General features: G+C 47.6%; 5 protein-coding genes across 5 annotated transcripts; 1 reads left to right on the top strand and 4 right to left on the bottom strand.

Moving 5' to 3' along the window:
• Positions 1-3242: 3242 nt before the first annotated feature.
• EJ05DRAFT_488722 (P-loop containing nucleoside triphosphate hydrolase protein) lies at positions 3243-4816 on the bottom strand (the record flags this gene model as incomplete). Its single annotated transcript, XM_033745737.1, has 5 exons — positions 3243-3620; positions 3673-3958; positions 4004-4227; positions 4284-4586; positions 4634-4816. The coding sequence occupies 5 exons, from the start codon at positions 4814-4816 to the stop codon at positions 3243-3245; spliced, it is 1374 nt and encodes a 457-aa protein (XP_033597645.1).
• Positions 4817-5156: 340 nt separating this feature from the next.
• Positions 5157-6663, bottom strand: EJ05DRAFT_503498 (uncharacterized protein; the record flags this gene model as incomplete). The annotated part of the gene is made up of 2 exons (XM_033747431.1): positions 5157-6234; positions 6284-6663. The coding sequence occupies 2 exons, from the start codon at positions 6661-6663 to the stop codon at positions 5157-5159; spliced, it is 1458 nt and encodes a 485-aa protein (XP_033597644.1).
• Positions 6664-6979: 316 nt separating this feature from the next.
• On the top strand, positions 6980-8795 carry EJ05DRAFT_125888 (uncharacterized protein). Its single transcript, XM_033739103.1, has 3 exons — positions 6980-7581; positions 7632-8082; positions 8130-8795. The coding sequence occupies exons 1-3, from the start codon at positions 7093-7095 to the stop codon at positions 8570-8572; spliced, it is 1383 nt and encodes a 460-aa protein (XP_033597643.1). The 5' UTR covers positions 6980-7092; the 3' UTR covers positions 8573-8795.
• Positions 8796-8835: 40 nt separating this feature from the next.
• EJ05DRAFT_125879 (glycoside hydrolase family 43 protein) lies at positions 8836-11380 on the bottom strand. The gene is made up of 8 exons (XM_033739102.1): positions 10947-11380; positions 10729-10895; positions 10533-10675; positions 10398-10485; positions 10284-10344; positions 10115-10228; positions 9826-10054; positions 8836-9781 (listed from the first exon to the last, which is right to left on the bottom strand). Exons 1-8 carry the CDS (start codon positions 11104-11106, stop codon positions 9100-9102), a joined length of 1644 nt encoding a protein of 547 aa, XP_033597642.1. The 5' UTR covers positions 11107-11380; the 3' UTR covers positions 8836-9099.
• A 129-nt stretch (positions 11381-11509) lies between these two features.
• Positions 11510-15337, bottom strand: EJ05DRAFT_532965 (uncharacterized protein). The gene is made up of 12 exons (XM_033749102.1): positions 15135-15337; positions 14539-14842; positions 14031-14489; positions 13925-13981; positions 13765-13805; positions 13562-13691; positions 13449-13512; positions 13378-13403; positions 12604-13325; positions 12342-12554; positions 11697-12287; positions 11510-11646 (listed from the first exon to the last, which is right to left on the bottom strand). Exons 1-12 carry the CDS (start codon positions 15164-15166, stop codon positions 11619-11621), a joined length of 2667 nt encoding a protein of 888 aa, XP_033597641.1. The 5' UTR covers positions 15167-15337; the 3' UTR covers positions 11510-11618.
• Between the last annotated feature and the right edge of the window lie 48 nt (positions 15338-15385).

Below are 15385 nucleotides of genomic sequence, written 5' to 3'. Positions count from 1 at the left end.
GTGCTTGTCGAAGCTAAGCTTGATATTCATCTTTCACTGTCTTCGCCACTTTCTATGACTATCTTCAAAGTTCATCCACCGCATCTTTTTCGTAGTGTCGTGAAGTGGGCAATCTTGGGACACTGTAATTTTCAGCCATCAGGGGCTTCCTTCCACTTCCAAGTCTGTGCTGTGTCAGTATCCGGCACGATCGGACTTTGACATCTCTACTCGCTCTGGTCTACGGCTGCTCCTTAGAGTTCTTCATAAGCTCGCTCCAACCCATCTAAAGAGATCAATTCTCTACTGCTCAATGCATTTACGGTTTCTCTTACAGACTCCCTGTCATGCCAGCTCGTGTGGTTTCAGTCCGTCCCTTGTCACTATGACCTATCACGGCCGATAGATGCTCCAAGCAAAGTCGATACTTGCGACGGCTCAAGGCTCCAGTCCCGGAGGTTCAGTAAGTCAAGCAGCCCTGTGCAGACTCTCATCAGAGAATCGTGTCATTGATTCTGTCCCCGAGTTTTGCTTGGCGTCTGCCTTGGCTCTGGGATCTTACGAGATGAAGCAGATAGAGAGGCGGGTCTTGCATCTGAAAACGAGGACGTACTTTGGAGAGTGATTATGTGAGATAATACTGACTCACTATACATATGTTTACTGTTTCAGGGCAGATCAATATTCGAAGGCAAGGGAGAGAGAAAAGCCCAAATTAGCTATTCGAAAGCCCATACCTCTTGCGGACGAAAATTGCCCCTTTCTCAGCCTGCGGGAAGCGCAAGGGTCCTTTCCTCCTCCTTATTATTATCAACAATTCAAGCGGCTAATTATTGGATTACCTCAGTGTCAATTACTTGCTTAATGTTGAGATATCTGTGCCCACGTGTTTATCAATTACAGAAATCTTCAATCGAGATACTAGGTTTCACACACAGCCTTGTACTCTGGGGAAGGGCACATGGATACGGCATTTAATCGTACCATTCCAGCACAATGTTAGCCTAAACCGTGATATGGGTAATAGATGGTGTACCTGCATAATAGGGCGGGACATGTCTGCCTTATGGTAGGGGTGCGTTTGGGGAGCCTCATATAGACCACAGCAACTCATGGTCACACGGTTGTGTATGCGATGATCTGCATGGTACGTATTACGAGACCCTCGAGTAGCATTGGTGCGCCGTATTCTGGATCTAGCTAAGTTTTAAAAACACTTAAAATCAGCTGCTATTGACCACCAGGTGGTTAAATAATAAAATTGATAATACTGTAGACTAAATCTAGTGAGGCTGATGACAGCTCGACAGTGCAAACGATATTCTCCAATCTGGTCATGCCAAATTCATATACCGTTACTATATGCCGCCCAGCAGCCGCGAGGCTGAATGTCATGCTCTAAGTCCCGATGTCGTGATTCAATCCAAAGTTCGCCTTCCCATGCACGCTATTTCAAACAATGACAGCTTAGGAAAAGTCCTAACACAAGTACGAAGCCAACGATGTTACCAGAAAAGAAAAAGAAAGTGGGCCCTGAATATATTGCCTGCAGTCCGCACAACGACCAAAGTCACCGGACCGGGGCCATGCTTCGTGCTTTGGAGCACGAGCAGATAGGCATTCGATGACACACTTAGTAGTAGCCCGAGTTGGTCGACGTTCTGGGCTCATCGTTACTACCACCGTACGTGATGACGGTGTCTGGCCCTTTGCCGTAGCCGCGAGCAGACGGCTTGGTCGACATCTTGTTGGACGGCGAGGAGTAGTAACCGGATTGGGTAGAGGCGTAAGATCCTGAGTGACATGTAAGTCATCTGGTATCACTGTCTGGGAGCGGTGGCAACTTACGGGAAGATGATTGTGTCTGGGTGCTGTAGTACCCCTTGGTGTTGGACGTGTATCCGGTGACCATTGTATCTGGTGGCTTGAGAGGAGAGAATCTGATTTGAGTATTGTGTAGGCAACGATGAGGCGTGGGCAATTGCTGTTACTGAGTGTGGTGATTCAGTTTCAGAGGTGTCAATTCAGAGTTAGAACAGGTGAGTTGTATGGTCAGCTGTGCAATGAGTCTTAGAATGGACGAGTATGAAGATGGAAATGGAAAAGAAAAGCGAGACATCTTGGACATATAAAAGGCCTGTCCTATGAGCACTTGATCGGTGTGCTCCCTGAGGCACCAGTATCCTCCGAGAGGCCTTCATACACTCTATGACTGAATTGACAGATTCGGCCTCAGGGTTGAGGCAGTGTTTGATAATTGCCTAGCCCAGGCAAGGCACCAGCCAGACGATTGGATGGACTGAGTGATCGCGTGGTCTGTACGCTAGACCGGAATTTCTTATGCCAGGAAGAGTCATCATGTTCAAGTCACGACGGAGTATTTGCAGTACATCGATAAGGTGACGCGCGCTGGGAAACGTCGTATACGGGGTGAGGGAGGGCGTAGGGCGTTCTAGGATAGTGACGGACAGACAATGCAAGGCACGCAGGTAACGATTGAATGTCTATGAGTGTTTAGCCAGGCTGCAAGTACGTATAGAGGCAAGCTCAGAAGGCAGAAAAGATCATTTCAGACGTCAATGTATGACCTAGACCCCATTGAGGCGGTGCCTGGCCAGGCAGACACAGGGTCTGAGTCGACGACCAGTCTGGTCCGGTCAATCAGGGATGAGTCGTAGAGCATATCGGAGCACGCCGAAGGACGAGATGCAGCGCAAGGTATAACTTCAAGCGGTACGCGCAGTCGACTCGCCCTCCATGAGGGTGTATGTGATCGTGAGACGAAAGAGTCGAGATGTGTTGATGAAGCCTTTGAGCGTTGACAGGAAAGAAAGTCACCGGCGCCCCGCTAACCAAGTTTAGTTAGGCATCCACCCTCTGCGCCAGATTATTATGTTCACTTGAGCCGCTTTTATCATGTCTCTCTGGTCACCTCTTTCGACATTCAAGTGTTTGCCTGCACCACCGTTAACCCGATCTGGACAGCCTGCCTAGTTGTCCACGCGCCGCGAGGCATATATTGCCAGAGATAGTAGCTTGACCGGCAACCGTCAACTGTTGTACAGGACAGGATGAATTCCAGGTGATCGGACACTCCGAACCAATAACATATAGTCTGGTCACGCTTCCTTGACGTATTTGTGCGAACATATGTTAACAATAATTACAAACGAGATTATAATTAGCCTTTATTCCGACAGTATTCTTCTTCTTCACAACATCAGATACTTAGCAGGCCGACTTCCTTTGTGCTTCAGCCTGTCTTAAGAATCCCCCAGGTGTCGATGTACCAATCTCACATGACTTCCTATAGTGTGCTTCTCCTCCATCTCCTCCCGCAGAATTTTCACTTGCTTCTGTATCTCCTTCCACAGCACCAAATCATCAAGGTCGTTACCCTTTCGAGATGCATGGTTCTTCTGCGCTGCTGCGATTGACAACAATGCCGCCACAAACGCTTCTTGGATGTAGGCAAAACTGAAATCGTCTGTGATTTTAGCAATCGCTACACATAGCTTGTCAGGATAGTCGATGTCTTCATTATCTGCCAGTTTATGCTGCCAGAATTCGCAATATTTCACTCGTTGGTCGAAGTTAGGGTCAGCAAAATAGAATTTTCTATCAAATCTGCTTGGTCGTTTCTAAATATTCAATACTCAGCAAGACACATGAAGAGCTATGGGTTCAACTCACGCTGATCCCTGGATCCAGTCTATCAAGGTGGTTTGTTGAGCCAATCATCATGATACCATCGTTCTTCTTGAGGCCATCAACTTCATTCAAAAAGTAGCTTCGCACACGGTCATCCACGATCGAGTCAAGGTCTTCAAACACTAGATAGCATGGTGCTTCTTGTCTGGCTTTCGTGAATATTTGAGATAGAGAGTATTCCGGCCCGGCGAAGCTGCTCAGCGTTCTCACGTATAGAGTTGATACTCGCTCCTTGCGGTTGAATAACGTACGCATCATGGCTTTGATGCTACCGAGGTTAGTAATCGAAGACAAGGTGGACATATGTATGTACCTAATAGTCTTTCCGTTGCCCGGAGGACCGTAATATATCGTTCCTCGTTTCCACGGAACCCTCAGCTTGTCGTACGTTTCTCTTGAATCAAAGAAGTTTTCCACATCTGCAAGAAGCTCCTTCTTCATGTTCGAGTCCAAGATCACGTCGTCCCATGAAGCTTTCTGGAAACTGTTGTAGAGCTCTTTACTCTTTTGCCAAAAGCCTTGGTCGAATACCCATACCTATGATGCCTGTTAGTGGCGTGATTGGTCCGCTTAAAGGAAGGAATCAGCCATACCTGATCATGTAGCTGCGATGCATATGTACCAGCGGCTTTGATCAAATCATCTGCGGCTTGATTTGAAGCCGACAAGATGTAAAAGTTCGCGATGTCTGGATACGATGCACCCCCGTCACGTCCATGGATCAGATAGACAATGAACTCATGGCTTTGCCACTTATACAGGAATTTGCCAAATTTCACATCGACGACCAAAGTGCCTGAACCGCCGTCCAACCGACGTGCAGGTGGGGCGTATACTCGCCATGTCCACGATTCAGAGTCGTCTACAGGTGTTACAGAGGCGTGTCCTGCAGAGGCCTGTCATGGTCAATCAAGTGCCTCCAGACGAGATCTATGTGACTTACGTAAACGAATAGATCTACGTTTGATGCCGGTGTCACTGTCAGTCTCAGCTCCGGGTATTCCTTGCGCAAAGCCTCGACTATGACGATGTCCGTATTGATACGCTGAGCACTGGAATGTTGTAGGTATTCCCTCGATACCTCATCGCCTCCGGCTCGTATCTCTAGATTAGATGCTCCTGTCATGTCGTGGACGATTCGTAAGCTTGAACGAATTGGAGCGGGGTGAGTGTAACTTTAGCCACCTGTTGGACGCGAATCTTTGATGACTATGCCAGTACGCTTGTAAGGAATAAATCTTTGAGCGATTATCTAACTACTTGATGTCCGATTGCTGATGGTATCATGTGTGTAAATTAGCTGCCTGTTCATTCGAGGGTCACGGCGGACGTATTGGCTCCACTACTACTCAGCTTGAGCTTTGACTTGTGGAGAATCGATCGATAGACAGATAGTTACCCGATTCGGACGTCACGTGCTGTCTAAATACAGAATGTATGCAAAGTACAGATCGTTGTCGATTTTATCACAGTTCCCGCTCTGTTTCAACAAAGTGCGAAGTGCGACCAGTCTGATCCAGCTCGATCCGGTATAAATGCCACTTGTTTCTCGAATCTGCATCCTTCCATTTGGAAATGCTCTCTGCGACGCCCTGCTTGGATACTTTCCATTCTCCTTTCTCCACAAGGGACACCCATGATTGCAATATTGAATGCAAAGAGACATGTTGCCAGTCTCCAAACGGATTAAAACCCGGTTGGTAGAGATCTGCGTGTCTATCTTCAAATTTCATAGGCGGATCCTTATTGCCAATTTTCTCCCCTGAAACCGAGCCGTCCGTTAACCGCATGTTACCTTTACTACCAATCCCAAATGGTAGGACTAGGCGGCACACAGTCTCAAGAGGCTGTGCACCCCAACGATAGCCATCAAAATAAAGTCCTGCTGCGTAGGTAGATTTAGAAAATTGCCACAGCGGAGTCCAGCTGCCAACAGGACTTCCTGGCAAAGCGAGCTCTGACGCTTGTAGCAAAGGGATAGGCCAAAGATCAGTTCCCGATGACCCGCGGTCGTGGCTGAATTTCTTCGCGTCCTGGGAGAATGGTTGCTTGATAAAATCTCCCGCACTCACTAAACGCATCCCAGGCGCGAGGTATTCCACTTTCGGTTTCCGGGCCTGTGATAAGAAGTCGCGCGCGAATCCGGGAGGAATCTCTGCAGAATTCAGAGTCGCTTCATCGTAAATACCATACTGTGCTCCCTGTGTAGTACTCAAGTCTATTCGGTCTTCAATGGCCTGAACAAGTTGTTCCCAACTAGTCAGACACATTTCAAGTAGACCTTTAGAGTAAGGCAGCATCACCCAGGGCCTATGGCGATTATAATCGACAGTCCATTCGTGATCCGTGTTCACCAGACCAGCAGGAATATCGGGAGGCGAGTCGGCCTCGTCTGATATAGCAACAATTTGGCCATTCTCGATCATTGTATGCCAATTGGAAAGCATATCCTCAAGAGGATACCAGAGTTGTCGTCCATTAAAAGCAATATGGCGCTCTTGAACGTCTGTCACATATATAGCATCATTACTGTGGAGATCATAGCTGCTATATGTGAGCTGGAAGTTGTTCCAAACATTTGTGCAACCCTTACAGAACTCCCTCGTATAAATCATCGTTATGGATCGTGGTCGCGTATATGGTGATGAAACGCGGATTGTCGTGTTGCAGCCCAAGTCCATCAACATTGATATAAGATGGTTCACGCATGCCTTTAGGAGACATTAAACCACACACGAGGTAAAAGAGGTGGTGCTCGCGATGATTGCGAGTACCGTAGTCGAACGGGATTACGATGGCGAGCTTGAGAAATTTCGCAAAGGTAGGCGATCTCTTCGCAATATCTGCCGCTTTTTGATCGTTACCATATACATCCCACCACGTCGTGGCTGGAAGTGGTTCTTCGTATCCTGCCGCTTCCCATCCTATCTGTGCAAGCTTATTGTGCAGCTCTGCACAGCGCTCAAAATCCATGGGATTTCCCTCGCTTAGAGGCCGTTCGTTGATGTTTCGTTTGCCAGAGAGACGATTTGCATCTTTTTTTACCGAATGTATCCAGAGAGCGAGGCAAATAAACAAGCTCAACTTCCAGATCAATGGATGTAGCATCGACAAGGTCGTAGGCCGTGCTAGAGTAGTTAGTATCTACTTGAAGAGCCGGTGTCGTTTAAATTAGAGTAGAGAACGTGCTTAAATACAGAAACGGACGGCATTGTCGCTATAGGTCTCCCATGCGAAGCCCCTGTGGCGTTTGTAAGTTCGTTGGAAGTATTCGATTGGACCAATTGGAGCTAGACTGTATTAACCGCGCCAAGAAATATTCAATTGAAAGCTACTAAGTAAGGCACCAGAGGCTGTCGATACGCGACGCGTCGACTCGAGGACGCGATAGCCAGCCCAACAATGGTGGTGACGCTCAATGAGCGTCTGCCTTGTCGAACTTCACAGATACGACAGTTGAAAAATCTCTTCTCAGTACTATACACCTCTGTTAGGCGGAATGTATTACTAACCATAGTTCAGCCATCATACCCAGCTCCGTCGGTCCTCGTAGCCTACGGATTAGAATGCACAGGGAAAACGTCTGTTGTAAAAGGTGCTCTCGAGGATGGCCAAACGCCCCATGCCTTCATTGTTTCGCGAGAATGTATAACTGGTCGTCATATGCTAGAGCAGACCGTAACTGCCTGCATTTATGCCGTTGAAGCTACAACACATACCAAGATCGATCGGGCGCTGTACAGTCGATGCGAGAACATAAGCGCGCTGGTTGTCCATCTACAGCAGTTATTGCAGAATGTACCTCACATGACACTTGTCTTTGACGGGGTAGACAAGCAAAGGGAATCACCGCCCACATTGCTACCTGCTTTGTCAAGGATGACAGAGTTCGTAAGTCTGCTGCGATCTAGAATACCGTTTTCGGTTCTGACTATGCGAAGGTTCCGAAGCTCAGCGTCATCTTCATCGTGAGCGTTCCGAAACCTCGATTTCTCCACACCGTCGGAATACCGCATGTTCATTTCCCGCCCTATACAAAGGATGAGACAATACGTATCCTTTCGAATCGGGATAGCGGCGATCTGCTAGAATTCTCGGAGGAAAGATCCCACAAATGTAGTAGCGAAGACGTTTTGACATTATGGACACGGTTTTTGACGGTTCTTTGGGACTCGCTAGGTAAAGGAGCTGCAAGAGACTTGGGCAGTTTCACTGTTCTCGCAGAAAAGCTATGGAAACCTTTTACAGAGCCAGTGTTGGATGGCACCTATGGGCCAAGGGATTTTTCTAGAATCATGGTCTCCCGCCGAGGCCTGTTTCAAAACGAAGACATTCTCATTGACAGCATCATTCCAAAAGCAACAGAAGAAAGATCAACGGTTACCTCCAAATGTAAGAAAACTACATTGTTATTTTCAACATACTAACGAACGGCACAGTATCGCACGCACTGCCCTATTACTCGAAGTATTTACTATGCGCCGCCTACCTAGCGTCTTTTAATCCTGCACGATCGGACGCTATACATTTCATGAAAAGCACAGATAAACGACGAAGAAAGAAAGGCGGTGCTACATCGGGACGGATTGCGAAGAACCGAAAAATCGCACGACATCTACTTTCGCCCTCACTTTTTGCTCTCGATCGGTTGCTCGCTATCTTACACTCCATCATACCACATACTATCCCTCAAACCGCAGATATATATACACAGGTCGCGACCCTTGCTTCACTCAGGCTTTTATTGCGCTCAGGGGCGTCTAGCGGTGACGTTCTCGACCCGGCGTGTAAATGGCGGGTCAACTTTGGGCTGGACTATGTCATGACTCTGGGGCGTACAGTAGGTTTTGAGCTGTCTGATTATCTTGCAAGCGCAGATTGAAGTCAGTTACGGCACCCGACTTGGTCACCCCTGGATTGAGACGGACAGCCCGGCCATGACTTCCTTCCCAGATGGTCATTGCACGTATGGCCTGCTTGGAACCACGATATGATCGCCTCGATGAACACTTGTGGACTACCGTCCATGGCTATGTATCTCCGGACTGGACTTTTGGCCTCCAAGAGGCGCTTAGCTTGTCCTCGCGTCGCTGTACCGTTCACTAGACTCCATATGTGCACTTCAGCCGAAACAAGCTACTTAGCTACGGAGGTGAGAACTGGCCTTGGACTCATCTTCTACGAGCGCCTACAAGTCTCATATCAACTTCTTTCGGTTGATCTGACGAGAACAGGATATGAAGCGATCCCGGGCGGTCATGAGCAGGAGTAATAATATCGTATCTTCGAGGACGAAGGGATACATAGCACAGCAAATGCAGAAGGGTTGTGGAAAAGACATTCTGGAAATAGCATACAATTTGCCCGGGCATCCAGACCCTCCTTCGTTGTGCTCAACTCAGATATCCCCTAATCCCTAAATTGACCCTGCCCCGTGTACCTCCACTTGGAAACATATGCCGCCGTCTTGCCCTCTCCCCCGTTGCTAGTCGCATATACACCCAAAAGAGTGCCAGTGAATCCATAGCTAACAATCTCGTTGTTCAAATTCGCGAAAGTCTGCATCTCACTCTGTGCATCTGCAGGCCCAGCTGAAAAAGTGTAGTGCGTCAAATTGTACGCCTTGATCTCCAGCTTCAGTGGCTGCGACTGCCACGCCAAAGGCAAGGGCACTGTGAAGGCCTCCGGAACAGGCTTGCTCGAAATAGCATAAAATGAAAGACTCAACACGGGTTCCATTGGATTCGATGATTGGAGAAGCGTTACGCCGAGTCTGATGTGGTGGTTCTGTGTTAGGAATGCTGTGATGCCGGCTTCCTCGTTGACTGTCTTGGGCACATAGTCAAGAATAACGCTGTATGTGAATAGAGTGTGTGTTTGACGGCGGCCGACAAATGTTTGTGGTGTAGCTGCAGAGGCTCCGTCGAGGCCAGTCAGGTTTAACTTTGAAGGGGTGAGTTGGAGTATGTTTGGATGGTCGGTTGGAGATATGACATAGGCACTTGGTTCTGGAAAGCGCCAATGAAGGAAGTGAACTGGTAGTACGCTTCCAGCGGTGAAATTGATTCTGTCACTGGCATCGCAAAGTGGACTACCACAATTAGTAGAGCGTTCTGTTAACGAAGGCGTACGCACCCTGTTCCTTTGATTTCCACATCCTTCGTTGGTAGAACCCGGGTCTCGATCGCTCCCGTAGCATTCGAGAAGACTGGGAACTTACCCTCATCCCATGTCACTGGGACCATGATAGTCTCGCGCCCCATAGGGTAGTTCTCATACTTCGGACCCGATCTCGTAGATAGAGCGACACCCCACCAGTTCTCCGACTTGTCTTGAAAGAGGTCTGCATGGCCAACTGTTTGAACTATATTGTGATGTTTCAGTAGGGGTTCAGTACTAGGAGCACATTAACGAAACAACATACAGTATTGTGTTGTATTCGCATTTGTCAAAAGAGGATTCGTGGTGTCGCCTTCATAGGGACCCATGATGTCCTTAGACCTCGCCATGGTTACCATGTGATTCACACCAGTTCCCCCTAGATTCGGTCAGTATATGAGAGATATGAGGGCTCACTCTATGACTTGAAGTACCTTCTGCAGCAAGCAGATAATACCAACCATCTCTCTGGTAGATGTGAGGCCCCTCAACAGCCTAGACATTTAGCATGAGCTTTGAGTGAATGTGACCAACAAAGGTACACATACTATGCCACCAGTCCCTAACCATATTTCCTGGAACTCACCACCAAGTTCTCCGGTAGTAAGATCGATTGTGGTTTGTCGTATTCCCGCTCTACCGCAGTGAGTATAAGATCCTCCAGGGGCAAGATGGATGCTTACTTGATCCTATGATAATGAGATCCTGTCACATACACCTTCCCATTTTCATGCCAGAATAAAGATGTATCGTATCCCTGGAAGGGGAAATGGATCCCTTCTGTCCATGACGCTGGGTCAAAGGGGTCTTTGGCGCTGATTATAAACTGTGGAAACATCAGACAGTCCTTTGAAGTGCTATTTCTAAAACCGAACATACGTTGTCCCATTTCGCTGGATCAGCAATTGCTTTGTTGTCGAACACGTTAGTCGTGATTATGTAAAACAATCCATCATGGTAACGGAGGGTAGGTGCCCAAACACCACTGGTCGATCCGTTTGTATGAGCGAGACCAGGGAGCTGCTCTGGTCGATTCAGAGCGTTGCCTGGCTCCGATCCTTTAGTAGAATCTCTGATCTATTTGGACAGGTTCTTACCGATCAACTTCCAGTTCTGTAAGTCTTTGCTTGCATGTATTGGCACTCCAGGAAAAGCGTTGAAGCTAGAAGATGCACAAAAGAATGTATTATCCCATTCGGGCACAAAGATACAACTAGGGTCAGGGTAGAAACCAGGAATGATCGGGTTATAGAGCATTGCTTCAGATATCTCTCCGATAGCTCGCGAGAAAGTTCAGGTGGTCATGAGATACAACAACAGTTGCACTGTAAGATCGAACACCGTAAGTATTTAAGCTATCATGATGCAAGATACACTGGTCAAAGAACTACTGTTCGATTTCCGCCGCAGGAAAATTCAACCGAGGCCGACGTCATTTCGCGTCAATGTGAGCCTGAGATCAGGCTACGTTGGTCTTATTTATGATCACCTGGACTCGATCTTCAAGGTTGCAACTGACCTTGACGAGGTCAAGGTTATAGTGCAAGTAAGATTTCAGGCTGAATTCGAAGCGACATTAGTAGTGAGTGATCCTGGTACTTTATGCAATGGCCAATGTTCGTTGCGAACAACTAGATTTTATGCTCCATATTCCACATTTAGAGCTTCAATTCTATAGTACTCGCTGCCAATGTGTTATGTATAAGCTGTGGCTCCCTTACCCACTATGAAACAGTACATTCCGGTGTATTGAAGATTGCAGTAGAGTCTTACAGTTTTAGACTGCTCATGGGATTGCTGTTCTTCGTATGAGACTAGTACATGTGCCAGACTCGTGCTGTACTCACGCATAGCCATGTGCCTTGATCCATTCTCGAATGATTGGCAGATCACGTTCCTTGTACTTGGCGTTACCCTTGATGGTATCGCTGATGACGCTGACACCCCGGTCGAAACCCCTCTGATCCTTGCCACCGAAGAAGGAAGACATCTCTTTCTCAATCTCATAATTGGCAAATTTGTTCAGGGATGTGCGAAGGAATCGTTCAAGTACAACCATATTATCGCTCAAAGTTGAGTAGATCTTACTATCCCAATTGTCGCGGATGTACTCCCACACCGCAGCACGAGTCTTCGCGTTAGCACCGAGGGACATGCCTCCACTGTGCACGTCTTGAACTGCCACTGCGGGCGAAAAGAGGAAATCCAGGTAGTCTTTCGCAAGCTCAGGAGTTTGTACTCTACCCATCGCAGATAGACATACGTCTTTACCATCAATCGACGTTGTTGTAGCATAGTCTGACCTTACTGCTTCGTAGGCTTCCTTACCACCCTCAGTGACAGCGATCCGGTACACAGCGCTTCGTAGAGACGGGTGTATAGCAGACTTATCGCCGCTGGTGTAGGCATTAAACTGACGTTTAGCTTCTTCCGCAACACTGTGGTCAAAGTTATCCATCTTTGCTCTAGTAGTGATCGTAGATAGAACCTACCCCTCGTGTCCGACCAGGCCAGCTGTGGCTATGAGCAGAGCACGAAGCCGTCCAGTCAGATAGTCTTCCCCAGTTTTGAACTCCCAGCCGACCTTGTCTGTGATTGGACTGATGAGGGTCAAGGTAAATCGCCGAAGACCCTTACTGACTTCGTCGTCTTCAGAGAAGATTGATCGAATGTTACCCAGTCTAGTCAATATCTCAAGCCATACCCTTAGACGGTGTCAGGGATAATTTCTTCGTTGCCACCGCAAATACTCACAGGTAGTTCTCTTCGTCCCTGAAGTTCTCCACAAGCGCCAATAGAGCAGGTGTAGTTCCAAGACCTGAAGCTGCCAAGGCAGCTGCATCACCAATCAGGCCAATCTTGTCTTCGTCTGTAAGCTTGTCCTTTGCCTCGCCAATCTTTACAAGTCGTTCCGGGGGATAGTTGACCCTGTAAAAGCCGTTCTGGTTTGCGTTGAGCTTGTAAAAGCTGTCGTCAATATCTCTAATGGTGTTCTCACGCGTCGTGAGGGCACCTGCGTTAGCATCCATAGCTTTTGGTCCAGTCTTCAAGCCCAATGGAATCCACCAGATCGTCTCATCTTCCTCAGGCTTGACGTCACCACTGAATAAGAAACGACCCTGCTTAACGCTTATTTGACCCGGCTCCTCAGCGACCGTCAGGACAGGGAAACCCATCTTTCGAATCCAGATGTCCATGAATGTGTTGACATCTTGGCCAGAGGCTTTGCTCAGAGCGGACCAAAGATCATTGGTAGTAGCGTTGCCGTATTTATGCTTCTGTAGGTAATCTCCCACCCCTTTTAAAAAAACATCTTGCGACAAATGTGAACTCAGCATGCGTATGACTGAGCTACCTTTGAGATAACTGATCGAGTCAAATATCTGATCGACTTCAAGTGCATCCTTAACAGCGACTTCGATGGGGTGAGATGTCCGTAGTGAATCCAATTGGAATGCTGTTTGAACCGCCTCAGCCTATTACTTGTTAGTATTGATATTTGATGTTACCTTTGGTCATTGAACGTACGACAAACTGACTCCAGACGTTCCAGTCTACTTCGATTAACTTGGGTCTCGTATAGAATCTGGAGTCCTTACCAGGATGAAGGTAGTCAGTGGCAACCCAACCAACCCATGTCGCAAAACCTTCGTTCAGCCAGAGCTATCCAGTATCAGCAGCCATGGCATGCAGTTTTCGGGGGATAAATCACCTCGCTCCACCAGTCCATAGTCACCAAGTTACCGAACCACTGGTGAGCAAGTTCGTGCGCTACTACATAGGCTACTCGGTTTCTGAACCTCGCGTCGGAGGTCTTTTCGTCGAACAATACAGCGGTAGTCCTAGAGAGGTCGTGAGTATAGAGACTAAGTACACCTACTATTGACGATAGTGGTTATACTGGGAGTAATGTACCTGTACGTGATCAAGCCCCAGTTCTCCATCGCACCGTGAGACTAGACAACCCCGGTCAGTCAGCACTCATGGAATCGAATAGGGAATACATATAATTGCCTGTTATAGACAACTGATCAGCGAAGAGAGGGGCTGTTACTGCACGTTTGTATCTACTTACAAATTCGTGAACTGCTAGCAGATCAACTTTAGGGAGTGGATATTCGATACCGAAGATCTGCAAAACGGTAAGCCCAGCTCACGCATTACATCTTTGGTGTACCTACTTCAGAAAAGTAATCCACGATTTGATGTGCATGTTCGAGGGCAAATCGGCCCTGCTCTTTGAGACCTTTGGTAGTGTACACTCGGACCGGAAGGCTCTTTCCATCATATTTCCGCCGAGTGAAATCCTCCACATACTCAAAATCACCAATCGCCCAGGCTACTAGATATGTGCTGACGATTGGGGTTCGCTCGAAGGAGACAATCTTGAAATTAGACTTAGAGGATTTTTTGACCTCCTTTTCAGGCATGTTGCTCAAGGCGACGAGATCTTCTGGTACTTCGAGCTCTACATCGAACGTAGCCTTCAAGTTGGGTTCGTCGAAGCAAGGGAACGCTCGTCGCGCATCGCATGATTCAAATTGAGTACTGAACATGTAATGATACTCATCGTCGCGCGCCACCGATTGAGCAGCTGGTACAGTTGGCTTATAACGGGAGCGGTAAAAGCCTGCCATGGACTATCGCAGGTATCAGCAAAGACATTTGTGCTAGGAAAGGGTGACTGACCTGATTCATCGTGCCCTGGAACTTAATCACAATTTGTGCATTATGTGTAGGCGATAGGTCCTCGTCGAATGATACAATCGCTCGCTGTCTTGGTGCATCATAGGATATGTTCGAAGCCTTGTGCAAGTCTTCAGTCTTGGTGATCTTCACCTCGGCCTCATGTATCTTCAATTGATGAGTGTTCAAAACTATCTCCTTGGTTGACTTCAATATTTTGACGTCGATTGAAACTTGTCCCTCATAGCTAAATGCACCACCATGCTCAAGGTCATATAGGGAAAGGGAGTAATGAATTGGTTTGATGCTACATCGCAGATTAGCAAGACTAAACATGGGGTTTCCGGATCACACCAATGGCATCGAAGTAAATTTAACCCCGGGCATGATTTAGTCAATCTTTCCCACAACGCAAAGTCAAGGGAGCTGATGTATGGGGTTGTCTGGTCTACTGGAGATTCTCTTGATCTGACGAGCAAACATGTCGAAGACTCATTAGGATCTACTGTGCACCTGATCGTGTTTCTTCTCACAAGGGGACACTTGATCGACCAAAGGGAACGAAAGGCGAAAGACGAAAGCAGAGAAACGCAACTTACTTGTCAGGCAGCACATCACGGTCAGTGGCCATGTTTGCGAGTGATAGATCGTAAAATAGACAGTGCTTGTGCTTGATTGTGTATCGGAAATGGTGGGGGAACTTCAAGCTCTTGAAGCTTCAGAGAAGTTGCCCCGCAACACCGTTTTGTTCGCGTACGTAAGTCGGTCAAATCCGTGTCCGTAATCAAAGAGCGGCACGCGGTGATCAAAAGAGGAAGGAATGAAGCAATCCGGATCAATGCTTATGGAA

Source organism: Pseudovirgaria hyperparasitica (genome assembly GCF_010093815.1).
Source record: "Pseudovirgaria hyperparasitica strain CBS 121739 unplaced genomic scaffold EJ05scaffold_14, whole genome shotgun sequence".
NCBI classification, from domain to species: domain Eukaryota; kingdom Fungi; phylum Ascomycota; class Dothideomycetes; order Acrospermales; family Acrospermaceae; genus Pseudovirgaria; species Pseudovirgaria hyperparasitica.
Note: the sequence above shows the minus strand (reverse complement) of the source record. Positions and strands in the feature narration are given on the sequence as shown.

Bases quoted from the DNA above. Each gene is read 5' to 3' on its own strand.
- EJ05DRAFT_125879 (XM_033739102.1), bottom strand. From the start codon at position 11,106: ATGCTCTATAACCCGATCATTCCTGGTTTCTACCCTGACCCTAGTTGT. The intron at 10,676-10,728 runs GTATGTTCGGTT...ATGTTTCCACAG, and splicing joins ATCCAGCGAAATGGGACAAC to TTTATAATCAGCGCCAAAGA. The intron at 10,055-10,114 runs GTATGTTGTTTC...ATCACAATATAG, and splicing joins TGCGAATACAACACAATACT to TTCAAACAGTTGGCCATGCA.
- EJ05DRAFT_532965 (XM_033749102.1), bottom strand. From the start codon at position 15,166: ATGGCCACTGACCGTGATGTGCTGCCTGACAA. The intron at 13,513-13,561 runs GTGATTTATCCC...GATACTGGATAG, and splicing joins CTATGGACTGGTGGAGCGAG to CTCTGGCTGAACGAAGGTTT. The intron at 12,555-12,603 runs GTGAGTATTTGC...ACACCGTCTAAG, and splicing joins AGGGACGAAGAGAACTACCT to GGTATGGCTTGAGATATTGA.
- EJ05DRAFT_125888 (XM_033739103.1), top strand. From the start codon at position 7,093: ATGGTGGTGACGCTCAATGAGCGTCTGCCTTGTCGAACTTCACAGATA. The intron at 7,582-7,631 runs GTAAGTCTGCTG...GACTATGCGAAG, and splicing joins TGTCAAGGATGACAGAGTTC to GTTCCGAAGCTCAGCGTCAT. The intron at 8,083-8,129 runs GTAAGAAAACTA...CGAACGGCACAG, and splicing joins ATCAACGGTTACCTCCAAAT to TATCGCACGCACTGCCCTAT.